Raw genomic sequence first — 25,550 nt, forward strand, 5'->3', positions numbered from 1 at the left:
GAAATGTGTTTAAGCAATCGAGAAACACTGTAATAAAAAATAAAAAAAAAACTCATATACACTCTTTTTAGTGCAAATAAAAATAAAAATTTCACACAACTTCACAACTGGTAGACATAGCCTACTGCATACTTGAAGTATTTTCTTCCTCACAAAAGTAAACATTTTAACGTTGCTCTCAATACTGAATGTATTGAAAATAAATAATAAAATATAATATTTTGGGTTTTATTCCAGGCGCGTTTGCCGCACGTGTTCACAACCTTCAAACAAAAGATGTTTTCTGTGAATGTTCCCTGCTGGTTATTTTTTGATTTTATAACCATGTAAACTAATTAAAACGTTGCAGATTATACCAATAGCCTACAGGGATTATTCTAATGCTGAAATGTCATTTATTTATAAACAAACTAAATAATGCTCGGACACACTCGGTCTCTCTCGCGCACTGTCTAGCGGCATTCGCATCGCTGTTGTCCAGTCCGGCGCCTCACACACACACACACAAAAAAAAAAACCTTTGCAGGTCCAATGGCGGAGAGAGATACTCGGATGAAAGCCACTTCAGTGAGCTCAATTATAGTAACGCCACATTTTATTGTCAGTAACGGTAATGGCATTGTAACAGGGGAAACCGTAAATCCTTTGATTACTCGTTACTGAAAAAAATAACGCTGTTTATTTATAACGCCGTTTATTTATAACGCCGTTATTTCCATCACTGGACACCATTATATGAGAACTGAGCTGGATGATGACATCACTGTTTTCTCCAGAAAACTAATGATGTTTACGACCATTTCTACTGAGAAATGTAATAACTGAGAAAATATGAGACCAGAATAATCCAGAACTGAAGGAACACTAGTGAACAGGAACAACAAAACAATTCAGACAAAAGACTAATTAATTAACTATTTTAAATGACAGAAATGTCTGCTTTGTTGTCTTGAAGATGAAAGTCCCTCAAATAAAACAAGTTGTACATGCTGTTAAAGATGGGATTTTATTAATAGTACAAACTTATAAAAAGCACACATACATTTGTGGCCATAAGTTGCTTCAATGATGAAGAATTTCTAAAACTGATATTATGATTTATATATTATGATTAAATAAATAAATAAAACCTACATCTTGTTCTCACTTGAGCTGCATGCGTCTGTTTTATTCTCTCAGCTTCTGCATATTTGATTTCTACTGGGAAAAAAAGTACATTATTTTAAAAAATAAAGTAGGATTTACTAAATATCTGAGGAGCACTAAAATGCTCTTTGAACTTTAACATAGTAAATACAGTCAATGTTTTATCAAAAATATATACAGTGGGGAGAACAAGTATTTGATACACTGCCGATTTTATAGGTTTTCCCACTTACAAAGCATGTAGAGGTCTGTAATTTTTATTGTAATTTGACTCCAACCTCTCCACAATGGCCAAGACCAGAGAGCTGTGTAAGGACATCAGGGATAAAATTGTAGACCTGCACAAGGCTGGGATGGGCTACAGGACAATAGGCAAGCAGCTTGGTGAGAAGGCAACAACTGTTGGCTCAATTATTAGAAAATGGAAGAAGTTCAAGATAACGGTCAATCTCCCTCGGTCTGGGGCACCATGCAAGATCTCACCTCGTGGGGCATCAATGATCATGAGGAAGGTGAGGGATCAGCCCAGAACTACACGGCAGGACCTGGTCAATGACCTGAAGAGAGCTGGGACCACAGTCTCAAAGAAAACCATTATTTACACACTATGCCGTCATGGATTAAAATCCTGCAGCGCACGCAAGGTCCCCCTGCTCAAGCCAGCGAATGTCCAGGCCCGTCTGAAGTTTGCCAGTGACCATCTGGATGATCCAGAGGAGGAATGGGAGAAGGTCATGTGGTCTGATGAGACAAAAATAGAGTTGTTTGGTCTAAACTCCACTAGCCGTGTTTGGAGGAAGAAGAAGGATGAGTACCATCCCAAGAACACCATCCCAACCGTGAAGCATGGAGGTGGAAACATCATTCTTTGGGGATGCTTTTCTGCAAAGGGGACAGGACGACTGCACCGTATTGAGGGGAGGATGGATGGGGCCGTGTATCGCGAGATCTTGGCCAACAACCTCCTTCCCTCAGTAAGAGCATTGAAGATGGGCCGTGGCTGGGTCTTCCAGCATGACAACGACCCGAAACACACAGCCAGGGCAACTAAAGAGTGGCTCCGTAAGAAGCATTTCAAGGTTCTGGAGTGGCCTAGCCAGTCTCAAGACGTGAACCCAATAGAACAAATAGCTGAAAGTCCGTATTGCCGAGCGACAGCCCCGAAACCTGAAGGATCTGGAGAAGGTCTGTGTGGAGGAGTGGGCCAGAATCCCTGCTGCAGTGTGTGCAAACCTGGTCAAGAACTACAGGAAACGTATGATCTCTGTAATTGCAAACAAAGGTTTCTGTACCAAATATTAAGTTCTGCTTTTCTGATGTACCAAATACTTAAGTCATGCAATAAAATGCAAATTAATTACTTAAAAATCATACAATGTGATTTTCTGGATTTTATTTTAGATTCCGTCACTCACAGTTGAAGTTTACCTTTGATAAAAATTACAGACTTTTACATGCTTTGTAAGTGGGAAAACCTGAAAAATCGCCTGTGTATCAAATACTTGTTCTCCCCACTGTACAACGCATAATTCATAAAGAAAACCTGTTTACATTATACATGCATAATGTACATTAGTAGCAAATGACAGCATCTGCTTAAAAGAGGCAATTACTGTAACATAAACAGAAGAGGAGTAGTAATAATATTTGAGTTTATTGCCATATCAGCATCACCGGTTATTACATGGCAGATCCATATTAAACATTTAACATCATAAGTACAATATAATGAAAACAAACATTTTATAAAATTCAACTTAGACAAAAAAAAAAGAAAAAGAAAAAAAAAGTACATGTACAAAATGAGTACAATTCTATAAAAGATTCCTGATAAAAGTTTGTCCTGATAAAAAGTGTCTCATAACATTAAACATCCAAAAGAATATGCTTTACAGAGAGTTGATACTTAAGTATTGACATTTTGGTGCTTCTTCACCCCTCAATAAATGCCCATAAGTCAGTCTAGTATGATTCTTATGCTGATTCTTGATGTCTGTGTCTTAAGATTTTTTTTCACATAATAGATTTAAAATTTAAAAAAATTCAGAATGTGTGATCTGTGCCAAGTGAGTATTGTTAGTGAATATAATTTAAAGGCACACTATGCAAGAATTGTACCTTAATATAACCGCTTCAAAGTAATTTCGGTGGTAAACAAACTCATAGTAGGGCGAATAATCCTGGTAGTAAAGCTTGGGGGGGACGCCGCTGGAAAAACCAGCAATGCAAGTTTGAGAGAGGCGCCCGCGACAAATCTCGCGAGAACAGGACTTGCTTTACGGCAACGACGTCACACACATCAACAACAACATGAAGCACAAAGACACTTGCGCGCATTTCAGACGTGATTCTTGGAAGACTCGACGATGGAAAAAACAAAGAAAGCGCAGTCAGAAGAGTGTAGGAAAAGGAAAAGAGAATCTGACCGCGTGAGGAACCGGACAAGAGTCCCATAGTCCCAATCAGTCAGGCTTTCACTCGTTGACGCGAGCTAAAAAGCAGCACTGGATTCAACAGCGATGCTGACCTGCCGATCTTGTTGATGGACTAGTAAGTAAATCTCTTATTTGTAAACGACGTTGTTGACGTTGATTCCTGCGATTATCATGAGAACAGTTCTCAATATCTCACACAATTATCAGGACATAAATAAGCCTAGAGGTTGTAAATAGTGTAAACGAGCACAATTTACAAAAACAAGCACAATTTACAAACTATTACAAACAGGACAAGCGGTCAGTTAGTGGATGCGGCGAGAGTGCGCAAGTTGTTGTATTTGACTCAAGATAAGCCTATCTTCGATTATCAGCTTATTTTTCATTTTTACCTTCTCACAAATCTGTATTTTATCTAGACGTGTTCTAACTTTAAATAACAGCCGCGAGTGAAAATTATTATTGCAGTTTAATTGCACTTTAGTATTGCCTACTAGCAGCTAGTTTCGATTTGGGCCATTTTTGCTGTATTTGCTTAATTGCTCGCTGAGACAGCAACTGTAGAAAGATATAAATACCGAGGAGATTTCCGATCACAACCAGGACAAGCGGTCAGTTAGTGGACGCGGCGAGAGCGCGCAAGTGGTTTTTCTAAATACTCCAGTTCTGCTGTTATTCAGTGTTCTATTTTGACTCAAGGTAAGCTTCGATTCTCTGCTTATTTTTCATTTTCTTTCAGTCTACAACTCTCTACCCCCCAGCTGAAAACCCATCTCTTCCGTGAGCACTTAACCTAAAAAAATTAAATAATATTTTCCTTTATACCCTCGCTTATCGGGCTTATGCTACTCTGAACAATGCCTGAACTTCGTATTTTGAGCACTTCTTGCGTTGTTTTTTGCCTCTTCCCGATGACTCGCTTAATTTAGTCCTAATTTGTAAGTCGTTTTGGACAAAATCGTCTGCTAAATTACTAAATGTAATGTAAATGTAAATTATGATAAATTGCAATAATCATGTCTAATGACATCATAACGGCCAATGTTATGAAATCCATGTATGAAATAATGCGACGTACATTTAACTTTATTGATGTCATCTGGCATTTTGTAATGTTTACATTACAATAAAAAAACACAAATGAAATTATACAGTAGGCCTAGACTATAGGCTATTTACTTGTGATTTAGGTCCAATCATGTAAAACACGTTATAAGCCAGCAAACGCGGTAGGCTACTTTATTATTATAAAGTAGTCTAACACTTGACATAAACTTATTATTATCCTATTACCATCATCAGTAGTTCAGTAGACTATGCAGTAGCCTAATATTTGTATGAAATCGTGAAACATTACGTGGTCAATATCTTCGGAGTCTATCTGTGCCTGTTCCATGCCATACGCTTCTATCCTACCGAACAGGTACAGGTTTACAGGGTGGAGGGTGGGTATTTACGACAGTGCAAGTATTCCACAGCGACTCTAGGGGTCGCTGTTTGACAAAAACACATTTCTTGCATAGTGTGCCTTTAACATCAAATAACCAATTTTGGTCAGTGATGAGAGAAGTGCATTATTCTACTTTTTGCTGAAAACTATGGCCTTTCCCACACCTTGTTAATACAACTTGGTCATGTCTTGATTTTAAACAGAAGAGAAGAATATAAAACAGGCTTCCGAAATCATTGAAAATGATAAAAGACTGCTTGATATTACAGTATGAATGAGACATTGGTAATGTCTTAATAATATCAGAACAGAAACAAGAATAGTAAAGTAGTGTGAGAGCTCACCTCATCACAGGGCCGGATTGGGACTCATTTTCAGCCCTGGAGTTTCATGCCTTAGTTCATGCCTTTCATGCCCACTTTAGTTCCCGACTGACTAAAATAATGTAATTAAACCCTCAGTATAAGGCCCAATCTTTCAAGGGCTATCTGGCCCTTCCCCCTACCCCTAGTGCTGCCCCTCCAACCAAAAGAGAATCGAAACAACCCTACCCCTTCACGGGAACGCGCAAAACGGAGGGGTCAAGGGTCAAGGGTCAAGGGACAAGGGGTGAACTGGGATTGAGAACTTTAGTCTGCAATAATGCACTGTTCTGTACAGCCTTGTAATTCATTGTATTTTTCAAAAATATAATTTTCTATTCAGTGCAATATCAGTAAACAGGGTTTTATAAATACAGAGGTCCCAAAAGTGATCTTGCTAGGGGGTTCGGCGGCATATTATTTTTCCACTGTCATTGGCAAAGAACATCTGTGTTAAATAGGAATCCATTGTAATAAAGATATTCTCATTATGGGCACAGTATGTAATAGGCTATTGCTCTACCTGCTCTCCTCTCTCATCTCCATCTCCTTCTCTCGTTCTTCTTCTCTCAGTCTCTTTATCTTTACCTGTAAATCTCCCCTTCCTGAAGCTGAGCTTAGATTGATACAGTCTTTGCAAAGTGATTATTTATGTCGGTCGTTTAAAATTTCTATCGTAAAACAGCTGTTTAGTTTAACCACTTGCACCTTATCTCGTGAAGCGTCACGTTGGGATTCGCTCGCGCTTCTGTGAACATAAATCCCGCTTGCTTTGATCGGTCATCTCAAACATTTAGCCATTGCCGACGAGCGGTGTTTGAGTGCTGAAGCAGCTCAGATGATGAGATCGGTTATCGTCACGATATGCGAATCATTGCAGCAGGTAATATTAGGCAATTATTTCACAACGTTCATTATACACTCAGCAAAAATTACCGAGGTCCGGACCTCGGAGACCTCAATGGTCGGTACGGCCCTGACTCGTAGGCTATTTGGCCGCTTCAGTTTCTAGAGATGTTTTATTATTCTGGCCTTTTCAGCGCCGCCTTTGCGCCTATAGGCTATTATCCTCGTTTTGTATCTCTTATTTTTTGTTAGCACATCTCTAACAAAGTGACTTTATTTTTTTTTGTTGGGCTGCGAGAAAATAATAATAAAAAAATAGTGGGGCTGCGCTATGACTGGACACCGGCCCTCCTGGCCAATAAAACAGACAGGCCCACCGGGAATTCTCCCGGTGCTCCCGATTAGCCAATCTGGGCCTGCCTCATCATCATCATCATGCCAGAAACAATTAAAGTTGAACTGTTGAATAGTGCGGATATTAACCGTTCTGCTCTGTGGAAACAGATGATGATGAATGATGACTGAACAACTGACCGTATACATCAAATGTCAAAATCTCATTTTATAATAAACACTAATCTGCAATTATATTTAATATGGTCCACCTTCTGGTCTCTGATCCAGAGCCGTCTCGTCAGCCTCGATGTGGAAATGTTTCTTAAGTTGTTCAGTGTTTTATACTGTACTGTTGTTGAGTTCTCCAGCTGGAACACACCAGTGATGATGATGAAGATGATGACGATGATTAAGAGTTTCTTAGGGTGACTTTATCAGCTGTCATGAATGTAGCAAGAGCTTTTAGCCCATCCTTTGTTCCATCTTTGAATCCTCTTTTATTCTTCACTGATTATACACTTCTTCTCTCATCTGCCTTTATCACACTATCAATCTTATGTTCCCCTTGGTTCCACTATTAGTTCCACTAAATGATATATGATGCAGAACCCTGGAAAAATGGGTTGAACTCCACTGCTCGTTTCTGCCTCCGCAAATTTTTTTCTAATTTCACACTGAGAAAAGCACGAGGTCCAGCACTGGATAAATAAACACTTCTCTCTATCTACATCATCATCTTGTTTCATCAGTATGTCAAAGAATTTAGGAGTATCAACTACAGACACATTACTTGTTTTGTTTTCTCATCACTTCTCAATCTTGCTTCTAGTTCTCATTCTGCTCTGATTCTCTCTTCTGTCTCTGTCTCTCTCTCTCTCTCTCTCTCTCTCGTAAAAATATTGATGGCCCCTCAAATGTTGCTGTGACTCTTCGGTCTCCTTTCGCACTCCTTCAGTCTTCTCATGTCTGTTTTTCCTCTTGATATTTCTGACTCATTGATTTAAGTGCGTCTCATCATCATCTTGGTGGACCTTCAAACTCTGCTCTGATTTTCTTCTCCATTTCCTTTATCACTCTCTCAATCTCCTCTTGTAGTTCAATCTGCATTTCCTTATGTATCATTTCCATACGTCTCATTTCCATACGTCTCATTTCCATATAGCTCATCTCCATACGTCTCATTTCCATACGTCTCATTTCCATATCGCTCATTTCCATATCGCTCATTTCCATACCGCTCATTTCCATACGTCTCATTTCCATACGCCTCATTTCCATACGTCTCATTTCCATATCTCTCCTTTCCATACGTCTCATTTCCATACGTCTCATTTCCATACGTCTCATTGTCATACGTATCATTTCCATATGTCTCATTTCCATAAAGCTCATTTCCATAAAGCTCATTGGCATAAAGCTCATTTGCATAAAGCTCATTGGCATAAAGCTCATTTGGATATCGTTCATTTCCATAAGTCTCATTTCCATATCGCTCATTTCCTTAAGTCTCATTTCCAAAGGTCTCTCTGATGAACGCAGGTGGTCTAAGTCTCTATCAAACTCCTCCAGATGTTCCACCTCTTGTCGTATCCTCTCTTCCACCCTCAGTCTCAATGCTTTAAGTCTTTCTTGTAAAAATCTTGGTGGACCTTCAAACTCTGCTCTGATTCTCTCCTCCGTCTCATTTCTCACTCTTTCAATCTCCTCTTGTCTTTGTTTCTCCTCTCGTTGTGTTTTCTCCTCTTCCTCGCTCAGTCTCATTGCTTTAAATCTTTCTAGTAAAAATCTTGGTGGACCTTTTATCTCTGCTCTGATTCTCTCCTCTGTCTCCTTCCTCACTCTCTCAATCTCTTCTTGTTGTGTTTTCTCCGCTTCCTCTCTCAGTCTCATTAATTTAAATCTTTCTAGAAAAAATCTAGGTGGACCTTTAAACTCTTCTCTGATTCTCCTCTCTGTCTCCTTTATCACTCTCTCAATCTCCTCTTGTCTTTGTTCCTCCGCTTGTTTTCTCATCATTTCCGTTTGATTGCGGACTAGTAACGACAGTAATCCTCTGTTCTGTCTCCTTTCTCTCTTAATCTCCTCTTGTTGTTTCCTGTCTTCATCTCTCAGTCTCATTAATGTAATTCTTTCTTGTAAAATTCTTGGTGAACCTTCAAACTCTGCTCTGACTCTCCTCTCTGTCTCCTTTCTCACTCTCTCAATCTCCTCTTGTCTAAGTTTCTCCTCTTGTTGTTTTCTCTCCTCTTCCTCTCTCAGTCTCCTCTCTTCTTCTTCTCGTCTGAATCTCAGAGGATCTTGAAACATCTGATTACTGTAGTGTCCTCCTCCATTCTGCTCTATCATTGTGTCAATCTTCTTCAGTAGATCATCCACCTGATCTCTGTTATTCACATCTCTATTGTTGAAGACGTGAAATCTGCCTCCACACTGATCAACTAGATCTCTTAAAGCTCTGTTCTGCTTAATGTGTGTTTCTACTGTCTCTCCATCTAGCAGATCTCCATGAGTGAAGAGAACGATGGAGTATTTTAACACTTCTTCACCAAACAGTGTTTTAATCTGTTCTGCAATCTGTTGCTCCTGTTCAGTGAATATCATATTCAGATTAAACACAATGAGAAAAGCGTGCGGTCCAGGACTGAATAAATAAACACTCCACGCTATCTCTGTCATTAACTCTTCGGAGTTCATCTGCGTGTGATAGAATCCAGGAGAATCAACTACAGACACAGATCTGCCTGAAACAGTGGCGTGGCCCTCTGAGCATTCACAGGTTACTGATCTCATACTCCTCTCAGATATAAACTCTCTCTGGCCCAGTATTGTGTTTCCAGATGCACTCTTCCCAACACCAGTTTTACCCAGAAGAACAATCCATCTGGACGTGTCTGGTTCACCAAGAGGACCTTTAAGTCTGACAGGAGACAGTATGTTCGACCTCTCTACATCTGTACAATAGAGAAATCAGATGTAAGCAGTGATCTGTTAACCTAGGGCTGCACGATATTGGAAAAAAACTGACATTGTGATACTGTTTTTCTGTGATATATATATTGTTATATGAAAACAATTTCACCAGATGACTTGATTAGCTTTATTTGGAAATAATGAATAATTCTAGGATGACTGGGATGATTTTGTAGGGGAGTAAATCTGAAAAAATAATAAACAAAAGCATAGATGTACAGTAGAACAAATATATAAATGATATAAACAGTGCTTCAGGCAAGTATAACACTATTCAGGTATAGAAATTGAATAATCAACAGCAAAAGTAATTATTGTTGTCTTTTATTTGATTAACATTAATGACACAAATAGCAGTGGGTAAATTAGGCTGCTGTCACTTTAAGAGCTGCATAGATTCAATATGTGACCCTGGACCACAAAACCAGTCTTATGGGTAATTTTTTAAAAATTGAGATGTATACATAATCTGTAAGCTGAATACATAATATTTCCATTGATGTATGGTTTGTTAGGATAGGACAATATTTGGCCGAGATACAACTATTTGAAAATCTGGAATCTGAGGGTACAGAAAAATCTAAATATTGAGAAAATCGCCTTTAAAGTTGTCCATTTCTATTGGCGATAGTGCTGCATCCATTCACAAAAATAAATGTTTTATATATTTAAGGTGGGAAATTTACAAAATATCTTCATGGAACATGATCTTTACTTAATATCCTAATGATTTTTGGCATAAAAGAAAAATCTATAATTTTGACCCATACAATGTTTTGTTGACTATTGCCACAAATATACCCGTGCAACATAAGACTGGTTTTGTGATCCAGGGTCACATATAAAGTCGGCACTAATACACATCCGTTTTTATTCTTTAAGTCTATGGCGAAAAATCAATGACAATATTCACAGAGCGCACAACTGATGCTGGCATGCGCAGTAAATGACTTTCGCGAGAGGATACCAGATCTACATGCGAGGAAGCGGGAACTCGCGAGCTCATTCGAACACTGCGTGTGCGCATGCCATCTCCTCTGCACGCAATACAAGCCCTCGTGCACATGTTCATTCCCCACGCTCTTGCGCTTGATCTCCTCTCGCCTGCTGCTTTTGCCCGCTCGAACACTTTTATTTTTGGCAGTCGAGGGGCGGGACTTACTGTTGTAATAATCTCAAATGTTTACATTTAAATGTCATTTTGGTGATCAAAGATGAGTTTTAAGGGATCAAATTATTGACTACAGGGGGACTTTAAATGTTATGTTCACTTAAAACATACCTGACTGTTTTTACGAGTATACATGCTGAGACTGGAATTTTAACAATTTTGCATGTCTGTGTCTTTTCACGCACAAAAAGACAAGAAAGAGAACTGGATTTATTCACGTTCTGTCTGCGAGGCTCTCTCCACAGAAAGCGGGGTGCGAGATTCAGTTCTCTTTAGAGTCTTCTTGCACTTGAATGCTTTAAGCTGGCTTGAATGTTTAAACTGATAAGACTTAAAAACACATGCAAATGACAAACTTCCACTCTATTATGGTTAAACTTTGCAATTAATCCGTGAATCACACGCATTCCGAACCTGATCTACGATGCCTATACTTGACATCACAAATGCTGCAGTGAGACTATCACGGATACACACATCACAATATTGATTCTAAAAAGATATATCGTGCAGCCCTAAGTTCACCTATTCCTTATTCAAGAACACAATGGTGAAATGCAGAGATCAAACAAGCTGAATTACAATAACCAGATATGGAAAATGAATAACGCACTCTACGGAGCCCCAGAAGGGACTTTGTTAGGCTTGCTGTGGTAGTATGCGTGATCGCAAAGTCAAAAAGTGATTTCAAAAATATAATTATTTGCAAAAGAATGCAAAAGTATTGAAATATATATTTTTTTTATTTCCACCATCATGTCCTTTCAGACGCTCTGCAGAATGAGTCATGACTATAAATGAAACTGACTACATTGTGTCAGTGAGCTCTATGTATAAAGTATCAGATATGTGTAAGTTCAAATTAAACTTTCTATCAGATCTCCACGATTGAAGAGAATGATGGAGTATTTTAACACTACCTGTCTTCATTATATTCCATCCCTTCACACGCTTCACAGGGGATCTGAAGACAGAATTCGCAGGGATTCTGGGGACAGGAATGCATTGTTGTCTCTCCACTAGAGGACGCTTCGGTTTTGCTCCTTTATCTGTGTAAGATTACAAAAAAAAGTTGAATAGCATTTTTCAACCCTCACTTTACTAACAGTGTTTGGACAGAGATTCAGCTGTTACAGTCGTAAATTTCAGCTTTTTCCAGATAAATTACATACAATAACAATAAATGTTTTATTCTAGTCACATCTGTAAAAAAAAAATGTGCAGAACATTTATCATGTCATGCAGGAGAAAAAAATTATAAGAAACCAAACTGTAATGAGTAAAACATTATAATACAGATATCTCTCTCTGTAACTCTTTATTCCAGTGAAATCGCGTGAAACTGTTTTGGATCGCTGATCGCTTGCTCCTGTCTGCCTCACTGCTTGCTGTGAGTTTGTTTGCTTCGGTGCCGTAAGCTCCGTCTTAGCCTCATATTTCTTTGTTTTGAACCATCATTTACTACAATTTCTAGTTGTATATACTACTAAATACAGCTTACCCAACACTAACCTGACATCGCTAGCTTCCGTTACTACTAGCACAACACGCAAGTAATTCGCTAGCCTGTTAACGCGCCACCCGTGCGCTCAGCTATTTATTATTTATTTTCTCTCGCGTGCCCGCACATTTGAGTTCATAAAAAGCTCAGGCGAGTAAGAATCAGTCAACAAACACGGTGAGTAATGTCTTGTCCTGTTATTGTCACCTGCACTTCATGTCACATGTTTAGCATAGCCTTCTCTGTCTGCAATATAGGATTTAAATGTGATGCAAGGAGACAGTTAGGCTGACGGAGAAGATTTCAGAACTAGAGACATGCATCCAAACTTTAATTGAGGATAGTAAGAGTGCTAGAGCTTTAGATACTGCTTGGATGCGCCTAGCATAGTGAACTCTTTACATGACTCGATTCCAGCTGAATTAGTGCCTGAGCAGCAAGGCAAATGGGTGGCAGTGAGGGATCGCTCTAGTTGCGGATCAAAAAACCACTCTTCCGTTCCGATTACCATAACAAATCGATTTAGCCCCGCTCAGTGAAACACCCACTGAGAATTCTGTTGATTGTGCCCTAGTAATTGGTGATTCGATCACACGGAACATGAAAATAGAGACACCAGCCCCCATAGTCACAAGTTTGCCGGGAGCCAGAGCGCCTGACATCAAAGCAAATTTAAAAGTGCTGGCTAATGCTAAACATAAATTCTCTAAGATCATTATTGACGTCGGCACTAATGATGTTCGACTCTGCCAGTCGGAGATCACCAAAATTAACATTAAAGAGGTGTGTGAACTTGCAAGTACGATGTCAAGCACTGTAATTTGCTCTGGCCCCCTTCCTGTTCGCAGGAGTGATGAGATATTTAGTAGATTGTGTTCACTCAACGGTTGGCTGTCGAGATGGTGTCCGCTTAATAATATAGAATTCATAGACAATTGGAAAAGTTTTTGGGGCAAACCTGACCTGTTGAAAAGAGATGGCATTCATCCCTCCTGGGAGGGTGCTGCTCTTCTATCTAGTAATATGGCTCATAGTCTTAGAGCTCAAACATGACAAATTGGGCACCAGGTCAGGAAGCAGACAAACTGGCTAAACTGACTGTCTGCTAGCGGCCTCATTACATTGCATTGCTTTAAATGAGTCCACCCCGCAAGATTACTGTTATAAACATGAGCCTTGTCTGAAGCGCAAAGGGGGAGGTGTTGCTGTAATTTCTAGAAATATTTTCAAAACCACTAAGAAATCTTACTTCTTTTGAAGTGTTGGTGATTAATGTAAAAATATAAACAACAATTCACGCTTGAGATTTGTGCTGGCTACTGTATACAGGTAGGGTGACCACCATCAAACAAACCAAATGTGGGACGATTATAAGTTTGTGTGGGACAATGTGGGACATGCTACCAACACTAAAACATAACCTGAAACTGTTATATAATGTTTATCTAACCTAATAAAAAAATATTTGTATTCTGCCTTTCAGCTGATAAAAAATACTTCGTTCTTTAGTCCCTTCCAGAAAACACCATTACATCACAATGTAACATAACATCTCTTAATTTGACATGTCATTTAAATTCAACATCACTGAGCCCAATGGCTGCAGGCATCATGCAGATAACTATTTTTGATACTGTTCTGACCAAGTCCAATTAAAATCCAACAAAAATATTTAATAAAATAAATAATGAACAAATAAAATATAAAACAACATGGAATTAGATAATTGACAGTCTTATATATTAGAATAGAATAGAATAGAATAAATCTTTATTGTCCACCGAAGTGGAAATTTTTCTTTGGCTCACCAGACTTAAAGACAAATACAATAGACATACAAACAACAGCTCGTACAAGAGAGAATATTTCTAAAAAATAAATGATACAATTAAAAAAAATCATGCTAAAGAAAAATATACTTAAATACATCAAGTTAACTCCTTGTTGTTGTCACTTAATTTGATTAAGGATACTAATGGCATTCGGAATAAAGGATTTTTTAAAAGTACCTTTAGCCAAAGGCACTCTGAATCGCCTCCCGGACTTCAAAAGTTCAAACTCACTAGCGAGGGGGTGGGTACTATCTATTGTGATCTTTCTTGCTTTTTTACTCATTCTGTCAATATATATTTGAGTCAATTGTTTTTGTGGTTTTCCTACTATCTTACTAGCCATTAACACTATCCTGTTAAGCTTTTTCTTAAGCTTACAGTTTAAATGGCCAAACCAAGCAGAAAGATGAAAAGTTAAAACACTTTCAATGTGTGTGATATACACAAGCTCAATAATCTTAGTACTAACACCCAAACAGTTCAATTTTCTGAGCAGACTTAGATGTTGTGTGCATTTCTTGTAAATAAAATCTGTATTTTCTATAAAACTCAGGTGATTATCAAGAACCGTACCTAAATACTTAAAAGTTCCCACTGTTTCAACTACTTGACCATTAAGTGACACTGGCTCTGTTATTATGTCTTGTTTTTTACAGAAAATTAGCTCATTTGTCTTCGCCACATTAATTTCTAGCTGGCTGTCTTTGCACCATAATTCAAGGGCTAAATAATGGGCTTCATCAAAGGGATTCGTTTTTTGTAGAAGGCCTACTAAGGCCATATCGTCTGCATATTTTATTAATTTAAAAGTGCTATTGTTTATGGAGAAATCATTCGTAAATAATGAAAAAAGCATAGGGGAAGAACACTGCCTTGAGGACAACCTGTGCTAATAGTACGCACTCCTGACAAAAAGTCATTTACACATACCCTCTGAGTGCGACAGGAGAGAAAGTCTCTGATCCATACAATCAAGCCTCTATCTATATTAATATTAGCTAGTTTTTGCAGGAGAATGTGTAACTTCATAGAATTAAATGCTGCACTAAAATCTATGAATAAAACTCTAGCAAGGCCTTTAGAAAGTGCAAGTTGTTTTGAAATAGAATCTAAGAGGATCAGCACAGCATCATCAGTCCCTCTGTCACTTCTATACGCGAACTGCAGCGGATCTAGCACGCCACTTACTTGAGAGGTCAGGAGATCTACTAGAACTCTCTCCATTGTTTTGCACAATGTGGAGGTAATGGCTATGGGTCGAAAATCTTCAGGCTTACTTGCTCCAGGCTTCTTAGGTATAGGCCTTATTAAGGAGAATTTCCAGGACGTGGGTACACCTGCAGCTAAAAGAAAGTTAAAAAGCCTTGAGAAAACACCTTTTAATTGTAAGGCACAGTCTTTAAGTAAGCGGGCTTTCAAGCCATCTGGTCCAGTGGCCTTATTCGACTTTAATTTGGTGAGGCTTTTGGCAACAGCTTCTTCGATGATAATTATTGATGAACCTATGGGAAGATTTTTACAGATGTCATCACACTCATCCTCATCATCCACAGTGTCAAACCTGCAGAAGAACGTGTTCATTTCGTCTACCAAACTAAGACTGCAAACTGCAGGACTATTGCTTTTATTGCAACTTTTTCCCATTAAAATATTCAAGCCCTCCCAAGCGTGTTTTATATTCCCACTGAAAAATGTACTCTCTATTGTGTTTTTATATTCAATTTTTGCCTTGAGAATATCCCCCCTTTAATTGTTTCCTTTTTTCCTGTTCTAATTCCAAGTTGCCTGAACAAAAGGCTATCTTTCTTTCATTAAGGCAGATTTTAAATTTTTTAGAAACCCAGGGTTTATTATTTGGGAATATTCTAATAGTCTTTGTTTCAGACACACAGTCCTCACAGAACTTAATGTATGATGTTAAAGTGTCCGTAAGTTCATTCCCATCCTGGCAGGATTCAAAGAAAGTGTCCCAGTTTGTATTATCAAAACAGTCCCTTAGTTGATCTCTATTTGTTTCAGACCACGTCTGTATTTGCTTGACAACTGGTTTTGTCCTTTTAAGCAAAGCTTTATATTTCGGCAAAAGATGGATTACATTGTGATCGGATTTCCCTAAGGGTGGTCTGCACAATGCTTTATATGCCTCAGGGACATTCCCATAGCAACGGTCAAGGGTCCGATTGAGCCGTGTAGGACAGTCAACATATTGTGAGACAGTGGGCAGATGCGTAGACAAATTACATGAATTAAAATCTCCGAGGATAAAGACAGGCTGATCCGCAGAGCGGCCGAGTGCATCATTGTAGCTCTCCGTTATTTTTTCCCCCGCTACCGCGTCATTCGGTCCGGGCACATACACAAGAATAATAGTAATTTGACCGAACTCCCGTGGGAGATAGAATGGTCGGAAAGATACAGTCAATAATTCATAGTCCGGTGTGCACACCTGTTCCCGAACACAATACTGTGTAGCCCAGCGATTGTCAACAAATAAACACAGCCCTCCTCCGATTGATTTACGTGAGCTTCGCTCATTTCGGTCTGCTCTAATAGTAGTGTATCCAGACAAAGTTGGAGTATCATGATAGTCCTTAAGCCATGATTCCGTCAAACACACAAGATTGCTCTGTCAATCATGTTCTGTTCTCAACGCCAGTTCATCAAGTTTGTTGCTTACCGATCGAACGTTGGTCAGGGTAATGACAGGCAAAGGGAATCTATTACCGCGTCTCCAAAGTCGGTGCCTTACACCTCCCCTTGAGCCTCGCTTATTCTTTGCTTTCTTCCTCTTCTCTGGCCATTCAGCAGGCCGTCGAATTTCCATGAAGTCGGCAGGAAGAGTTGGTGGGGCTACGCCAGTTGCTCGTAAGGAAAGCAAGTGCTCACGAGTGTAGGTGAGGTAGTCTTGACGGCCTGGTACACAATCCCCGATTCCAAATGCCAATAGACAAAGTAGTATCCATAGTAAGGCGATTTTCATAACGAAAATATCCATAGCGAATTGCTATTTTAAGAGATTATTTAAAATGCTATTTTAGCAAATAAAAACTAATCACAATAAAAACTTCTCACAAACAAACAAACGAACGGTGAGCACAGGGTCAGCAGCAGGCCGCGCCCCCGGAAGTATTAAGAATATATTAAACCAAAAACTTTCATATTTTTAGAAAGGATGTGAATCAAAACAACCACAGCAGGCAACAAGTTGATAAATTCTGTTAAATTTTAAATGTTAATTGACCGAATTATCCATTTGTTTTCTGACAGGGGACACATGGAACGAATCACCGCTCCACATTTTGATTGACAGTCGCCACAACCTACTAGTGACCGTGTTTACTCCTTTCCTTTCAACCATTGGATTGGATTTTGAAAAAGGCTGTTGTATTTGTACTTCTGACGAAGCGCTGTTAAATATAGGTGAAAAACTATGCCGCAAAAATAATAAATAAAAATGCTTTCTTAAAAAGGCAAAAGAAAGCATGCACATTTTCTCAATATGATAATTAAAAACAGAAAGACGGATGAAAATGCGGGACATTTTCTCAATATGCGACGTGCGGGACAAGGGGTGAAAATGCTATGCATTGGGTTTGGCCTTTAAAGACATTGTAAACTCAATTGGACTTAGACAACACGTGTCAGGACCTACTCATTGTCGTAATCATACTCTAGATCTAATATTATCACATGGAATATATGTTGATGCCGTTGAAATTCTGCAGCAGAGCGATGACATCTCAGATCATTATCTAGTCTCGTGTAAATTACATTTAGCCAAGGCTGCAAAGCAGACTCCGTGTTATAAATATGTTAGACCTATCACTTCTGCTACTAAAGATTGCTTTATTAATAATCTTCCTGATCAGTTTCATCATCTCAGCATCCCAGATAGCTAAATAAAATTTTAACTCTCTGTTTTCCAGCACTTTAGACACAGTTGCTCCTTTGCGCTTAAAGAAGATTAAAGAAAATAATCCAACGCCGTGGTACAATGAGCACACTCAGGTCCTTAAGAGAGCAGTCAGAAAAATGGAGCGCAACTGGAAGAAAAAAAAAACTAGAGGCATTTCGCCTCTCATGGAAGGAGAGCTCGATTACTTACAGAGAGGCTTTAAAAGCTGCTAGATCTGCTTATTTTTCAACCCTATTAGAAGAAAATAAACATAATCCTAGGTATTTATTTGAAACGGTGGCTAAACTAACGAAAAAGAAAGCTTCAAGCACCGAAGTTTCCAAGCAACACAGCAGTAATGACTTTATGAACTTCTTCACTTATAAGATTGACAATATCAGAGACAAAATTATAACTATGCAACCGTCTACTACAGTACCGCATCAGGCAGTGCATTTTAGTCCCCCTGAGGAAATTTTTTTATTCATTTATTGCTATAGGAGAGGAAGAATTTTGCAAACTCGTTAATTCATCTAAATCTACAACATGTATGTTAGACCCTATTCCGACTAAGCTACTGAAAGAGACGCTTCCAGAGGTCATAGATCCTCTTCTTAATATCATTAATTCATCTTTGTCTCTAGGATACATACCAAAAAACTTTAAGCTGGCTATGATTAAACCGCTTGTTAAAAAATGCAACTTGATCCTACAGAATTAGTCAATTACAGGCCGATCTCGAATCTACCTTTTCTGTCAAAGATATTAGAAAAAGCAGTATCCTCACAACTGTGTTCCTTTCTTGAAAGAAATTATATCTGTGAGGATTTCCAGTCCGGATTTAGACCGTACCATAGCTGAGACTGCTCTCGTTAGAGTCACAAATTATTTGCTCTTATCATCCGATCGTGGTTGTATCTCTCTATTAGTGTTACTCGATCTTAGTGCTGCATCTGACACTATTGACCACAACATTATTTTAAATAGACTAGAAAATTATGTTGGAATTAGTGGAATTGCACTAGCATGGTTTAAATCATACTTATTTGACCGTTATCAATTTGTAGCAGTAAATGAAGAGATGTCTTATCGATCACAAGTTCAGTATGGCGTACCACAAGGCTCAGTACTAGGACCGCTGCTGTTCACTCTGTACATGCTACCATTAGGAGATATCATTAGGAAACATGGAATTAGCTTTCACTGTTATGCCGACGATACTCAGCTGTATATTTCTTCAAAACCTGACAAAACTTACCAATTCACTAAATTAACAGAATGCATAGCTGATATAACAAATTGGATGACTCGTAATTTCCTACTACTAAATTCTGAAAAAACATAGATTCTAATTATTGGACAAAAAAACAAAAAAACAAAAAAACCTAGAATACTATCTAACACTTGATGGCTGCTCTGTTAAGTCTTCGTCGTCGGTTAGGAACTTGGGTGTGCTCTTTGATACCAATCTTTCATTTGAAAGTCACGTGTCTAGAATCTCTAAAACCGCATTTTTCCATCTTAAAAATATATCTAAATTACGCAATATGCTCTCATTGACAAATGCGGAACAATTAGTTCATGCGTTCATGACATCAAGGCTAGATTATTGTAATGCTCTACTGGGTGGTTGCCCTGCATGCTTAATAAACAAATTACAGCTAGTTCAAAACGCAGCAGCTCGAGTTCTTACTAGAACCAGGAAGTATGACCATATTAGCTCAGTTCTGTCAAAACTGCACTGGCTGCCTATTAAACATCATATACATTTTAAAATATTGCTAATTACTTACAAAGCACTAAATGGTTTAGCTCCGCAGTACTTGAGCGAGCTCTTAACGCATTATAGTCCTTCACATCTACTGCGATCTCAATTCCAGTTAATAATACCTAGAATATCAAAATCGACTGCTGGCGGTAGATCCATCTCCAATTTAGCACCAAAACTTTGGAACAGTCTTCCTACCATTGTCCAGGAAGCAGACACACTCTGTCAGTTCAAAGCTAGATTAAAGACACATCTCTTTGACATAGCATTCACATATACATTATAGACTTATATCATTCAATGTTAGGCTGCATAGATTAGGTCAGCTGGAACCGGGAACACTTCCCATAATATCCTGATGTACTCGTTACATCATAAGAAGAATGGCATCTACGCTAATTTTAATGTCTTTGTTTATCCCGATGTTTTCCTGCAGCCTGCCGGATCCAGGCCGTATCCAGAGCTGACGAAGGACCTTCACCTGGACCCAATGACAACACAGTGCTGAAGTGCCAAATAGTCTCTCCCTATGGAGGATCCCTTTCTCACTCTACAGATAAAGCGTCGTTGGGAAAATTAAATTTGCGTACCTACCCCGAAGTGATAAATAAAATAAAATTCTGTATCACAATTTGGACCAGTACTTTGTTTAGGCTTGGTTTGTAGGGAATTCCAAACCTGCGCACATATATTCAAACGCACATAATTATTAGAACCAATTCTTAATGCGCATGTGAACACCATCAGCGTTTCTCACAGGTTCGCGTTTAAAGTCTGTGTAGAGAGAATGGTGTTGTCTTGGCGGCCCCTAATTTAAAGGACAATTCCAGTGAAAAATGAACCTAGGGGTAATTAACACATGGTTACCGAGTCGATCGTTCCCTGCGATGCGTTTTCATGAAAATCGAATGTATAGACACAGCAAAAACTCCAGTGTTAAATTAACACTCCTGGGAGTGTATATGAGTCCACACTCAAGAGTGTAAAGTGTTAAAATATGAGTGTTAAATTAACACTCAAGAGTGTTAAAGTTAATGAGCTAATTAAGTCATTAGTTTAGTGATGATTGATCATTATTGAAGACACCTGATGTTAACAAGCAGAATCACTGAAGGAGAAAATCACAAATTGTAAGTTACCATTATGGTGATCAGTGTTTGCTTTAGTCGGGCTCTTGACCATTATACATTTACTTTAAATTTTGTTTGGCTGTTGTATCTTATAACTGCCAGTTGAACAAAGAAAAAAAGTGATCTGATGGTGTTGGTTATATTATGACAATCATCATTTGAAAATGATCACTGAACTCATTAAGATCCTTATTTCTGACTTAGATTTATGTTGTTGATTACAGCATAACTGTGAATCTGCATAAATATCCAGAATTTTAGATATAGTACAAAGGAATTCTTAAAAGTTGTTTTGAAAAAAAAAAAATCATTCTTTTAGGCACACACAGACGTCAAGATTCAGTCTATGCATCTCAACAATGGTGACGAGCAGAATATTCAATTAGGAAAAGTAAATTACATAGACAATTCAGATCATAATTTATTCATACCGCAATGCATGATGGGAGCCATTAATGAGTTGTGATTGGTGGCAGACACTGCAACATGCTTTATTATTATCACCATTGTTGAGATTCACAGGCTGATTATTGATGTCTGTGTTTCTAAATAAATTCATTTGAAAGTCTTTTGATCAGAACAATGATTATGAAATTTTTTTGGATTATATGAAAAATACTGAAAATCATGTGCTGTAGAATCACAGAGCTGCTGTAATTAACAAGGTAAGCCATCTCAATAAGTTTTGTTTTACAGATCACAACATGATTATGTCAAAACATAACCAACACCATCAGATCACATTGTCTCTTTGTTCATCTGACTGTTATAAATCAATAACAGCAGACAACCAAAATTTAAAGTAAACATATAAGAGTCAAGAGTCCAACTAAAGCAAACACCCATCACCTGAATGGTAACTTACAATTAGTGATTTCCTCCTTCAGTGATTCTGCTTGTTAACATCAGGTGTCTTCAATAATGCTCAATCATCACTAAACTAATCACTTAATTATCTCATTAACTTTAACACTCTTGAGTGTTAATTTAACACTCATATTTTAACACTTTACACTTTTGAGTGTGGACTCATATACACTCCCAGGAGTGTTAATTTAACACTGGAGTTTTTGCTGTGGAGTTTTATCTTTAAAAACAGATTAGCTCATAACAGTAGTATATGTGGCATAGAGTAAGTAAAAGTAAATCGCTAGTTAATACATGCAGGAGTAGGGCTGGGCGATTTAAATCGCGATATTGTTATGCGCATCTCGTCAGTAAAGCCGGTTCCTTGATTAGTAGTAAATCGCCATCACCTGCTTTCAGATGGAGCGGCATTTACTACAAAGAGCCGTAGTTAAAGGACAAGCTGAGCCATATCGCATTAATATCGCGGACGTATCGCCAGCGATAATTAATGCGATATGGCTCAGCTTGTCAGTTAACTACGGCTCTTTGTACACAGCAAAAACTCCAGTGTTAAATTAACACTCCTGGGAGTGTATGAGTCCACACTCAAGAGTGTTGAAGTTAATGAGATAATTAAGTGATTCATTTAGTGATGATTGAACATTATTGAAGACACCTGATGTTAACAAGCAGAATCACTGAAGGAGAAAATCACAAATTGTAAGTTACCGTTATGACGATCAATGTTTGCTTTAGTTGGACTCTTGACCCATATATTATTAACTTTAGATTTTGTTTGTCTGTTGTTTCTGAATTATAATCACCAGTTGAACAAAGAAAAAAGTGATCTGATGGTGTTGGTTATATTATGACAATCATCATTTGAACTTGATCACTGAACTCATTAAAAACCTTCTTTCTGACTTCGATTTATGTTGTTGGTTAGTGAATCTGCATAAATGCCCAGAATTTTTGATATAATATAAAGGATTTCTTAAAAGTTGTTAAAAAAAAAAAGAAAATCATTATTTTAGGCACACACAGATGTCAAGATTCAGTCAATGCATCTCAACAATGGTGAGGAGCAGAATATTCAATTAGGAAAAGTAAATGACATAGACAATTCAGATCATAATTTATTCATACCGCAATGCATGATGGGAGCCATTCATGAGTTGTGATTGGTGGCAGCCACTGCAACATGCTTTATTATTGTCACCATTGTTGAGATTCACAGGCTGATTATTGATGCCTTTGTTTTAAATGAATTTATCTGAATGTGTTTTGATCAGAACAATATTTATTAAATATTTTGAATTATAAGTAAAATACTGATAATCATAGGCTGAATAATCACTAAACTGCTGCTAACAAGTTAAACCAAACAATCTCAATAAGTTTCCCCACTAAGCAAAATGATGTCCGAAAGACGTCTTTTCAATGTCTTTGTTACAAAAATCGGACGTTGAAATGACGTCCACTGAGGAGCCAGAATGAAAGTTTATATGACGTCTTTTTTTGACGTGTTCTGCACGTCCGATATAGACGTTCATCGAACCTTCGTACAAGTTTAAAACTAGTTCAAATGTGGCCATTGTGGACATATTTAAACATAATTTATGGTCTCAAATTTTACACATAATTACTTTGACTATTGCTGTCAGATGATCTTAGTGAGAATTAACAGAGGTTTAGATGTTGATATTTGTTTAATTTGAAGTGTCACCATTGTGGTGACCAGTGTTTGCTTTAGTTGGGCTCTTGGTCCCCTTCCTTTTACTTTAACTTTTCTTTGGCTGCTGTAATGTTGTGGCAGAGAAAGTCTAGAAAAGATTTGAGGTGTTATCATCTCAATGTTGATGATGACATAATCATCATAAAATGGGCATCTAATATTGTGTTTAAAGATTTGTGTTTATATTTGGCATTAATAACCAACAACCTTGTGGAACTGCATTATTGGTGCCAAAAGCATTATAATGATCACTTATTTGAAGGTGTATAAAAAGCATGTGCACAGGATATTTTGAGCAAATGTATCATATAGTCACACACAGACATCAAGATTGTGCATATGATTCACAACAATGGTGACAATAAAAAAATAAAAAAAAGCTTCATGCTGCAATGCATGATGGGTAGCTTTCATAGGACAAAACTCATCCTTAATTCCTAAGCTTTTCTGTTTTGATTGTCACCGTTGTTGTGATTCATATCCAAAATATTGATGTCTGTGTGTGACTACTTGATACACTTGCTCAAAACATCCTGTGCACATGCTTTTTATACACCTTCAAATAAGTGATCATTTTAATGCTTTTGGCACCAATAATGCAGTTCCACAAGGTTGGTGATTATGAACGCCAAATATAAACTTTAAACACAATATTTAAAGGCCCATTTTGTGATGATTATGTCATCATCAACATTGAGGTGACACCACCTCAAATCTTTTCTAGACTTTCTCTGCCACAACAATTATGTTACACAAACACACTGTTATAGAAGCCAAAGAAAAGTTAAAGTACAAGGAACGGGGACCAAGAGCCCAACTAAAGCAAACACTGGTCACCACAATGGTGACACTTCAAATTAAACAAATATCAACATCTAAACCTGTGTTAATTCTCACTAAGATCATCTGACAGCAGTAGTCAAAGTAATTATGTCTAAATGAGACCATAAATGATGTTGAAATATGTCCACAATGGCCACATTTGAACTAGTGTTTAAACTTGTACGAAGGTTCGATGAACGTCTATATCGGACGTGCAGAACACGTCAAAAAAAGACGTCATATAAACTTTCATTCTGGCTCCTCAGTGGACGTCATTTCAACGTCCGATTTTTGTAACAAAGACATTGAAAAGACGTCTTTCGGACATCATTTTGCTTAGTGGGTAGGGGCTTTTGAGGTATAGTGCCCAGGGGCACCACACTGTCTTAACCCTCTGAGGTCGACAAACGCGCCCACGCGTTTTGCTGGATTTTTTTCAGTTCAGTTCAAAAGAAATTAATTTTGCTCTGTTGACTTTGATATTACAAGCAAGTTTCATACATCAATCGATTCTGTTAAATGTGTATTATTTTTGTGTATACTCACAATAAAAACAAAGTGTTGTGCTTTTTGCCAAATAAAGAAAAATAAACGTGATGCGAGTTCTGCCTTCTCTCTGTCAGTGAAGACCATTCTGAAACGCGTCACATTCTGAAACAACGTTACAGTCAGGCGTTTCTGTTTGTGAATGAATGTTTCGGTTTTAGCAAACTGTATTGCTATACTGAGTAAAAATAGACTGAAATGTTGAAATAAAATGTATTTGTATAAGCAACGTATTAAACTGCAAATTAACATTTATATTTCTTATAATAAAAACGAAAGACCTATGTTACAGACATATGAAAGGCAACATTTCGTTGATTAGTTTTGGATAGATTATACATTTTTACTGTAAAATATCTGCCAACTCAAATAAGCCAATATTTGTTTGCCAATATTTGCTCATGTTAAATATAGTATGTTTTGTCAAAAATAAAGTAATCAAATAATCAATCAAATCCTTAACTTTGAAATATGTATGATAAAATGTATACTTTAGTTTTTACAAAGAAAGATTACACTTGAATTGTTGTTGTAATTGTAACCTTTTTAATAAAAAAATATATTTACAAGGTAGATGTAAACAAACTATTAAAAGGTAATAAGGTAATAAGCCTTTTCTTTAAATAATTTTTATTGTGTTTTATTAGTGACAAATTTGGGGAGAGGATAAATATTCCAAAACTGAAAATACAGTATGAGAATTAACTGCACAATTACTAGACATGTTTTCCTTGGATATTATAGGCCAAATTGCAA

General features: G+C 37.7%; 1 protein-coding gene across 1 annotated transcript in view; it reads right to left on the bottom strand.

Moving 5' to 3' along the window:
* Nucleotides 1–2,781: 2,781 nt before the first annotated feature.
* The window catches only part of LOC309498386 (uncharacterized protein), a 47,795-nt gene continuing 25,026 nt past the window's right edge, over nucleotides 2,782–25,550 (bottom strand). The window contains exons 4-5 of the mRNA XM_082169092.1: nucleotides 11,637–11,765; nucleotides 2,782–9,526 (exon numbers count right to left, since the gene is read on the bottom strand). Coding sequence (XP_082025218.1) covers nucleotides 7,593–9,526; nucleotides 11,637–11,765 — 2,063 coding nt within the window. The 3' untranslated portion in view covers nucleotides 2,782–7,592. The remainder of the gene's footprint in view (nucleotides 9,527–11,636; nucleotides 11,766–25,550) is intronic.

The sequence above is a fragment of the Leuciscus leuciscus genome (assembly GCF_965113295.1).
Source record: "Leuciscus leuciscus genome assembly, chromosome: 1".
NCBI lineage: Eukaryota > Metazoa > Chordata > Actinopteri > Cypriniformes > Leuciscidae > Leuciscus > Leuciscus leuciscus.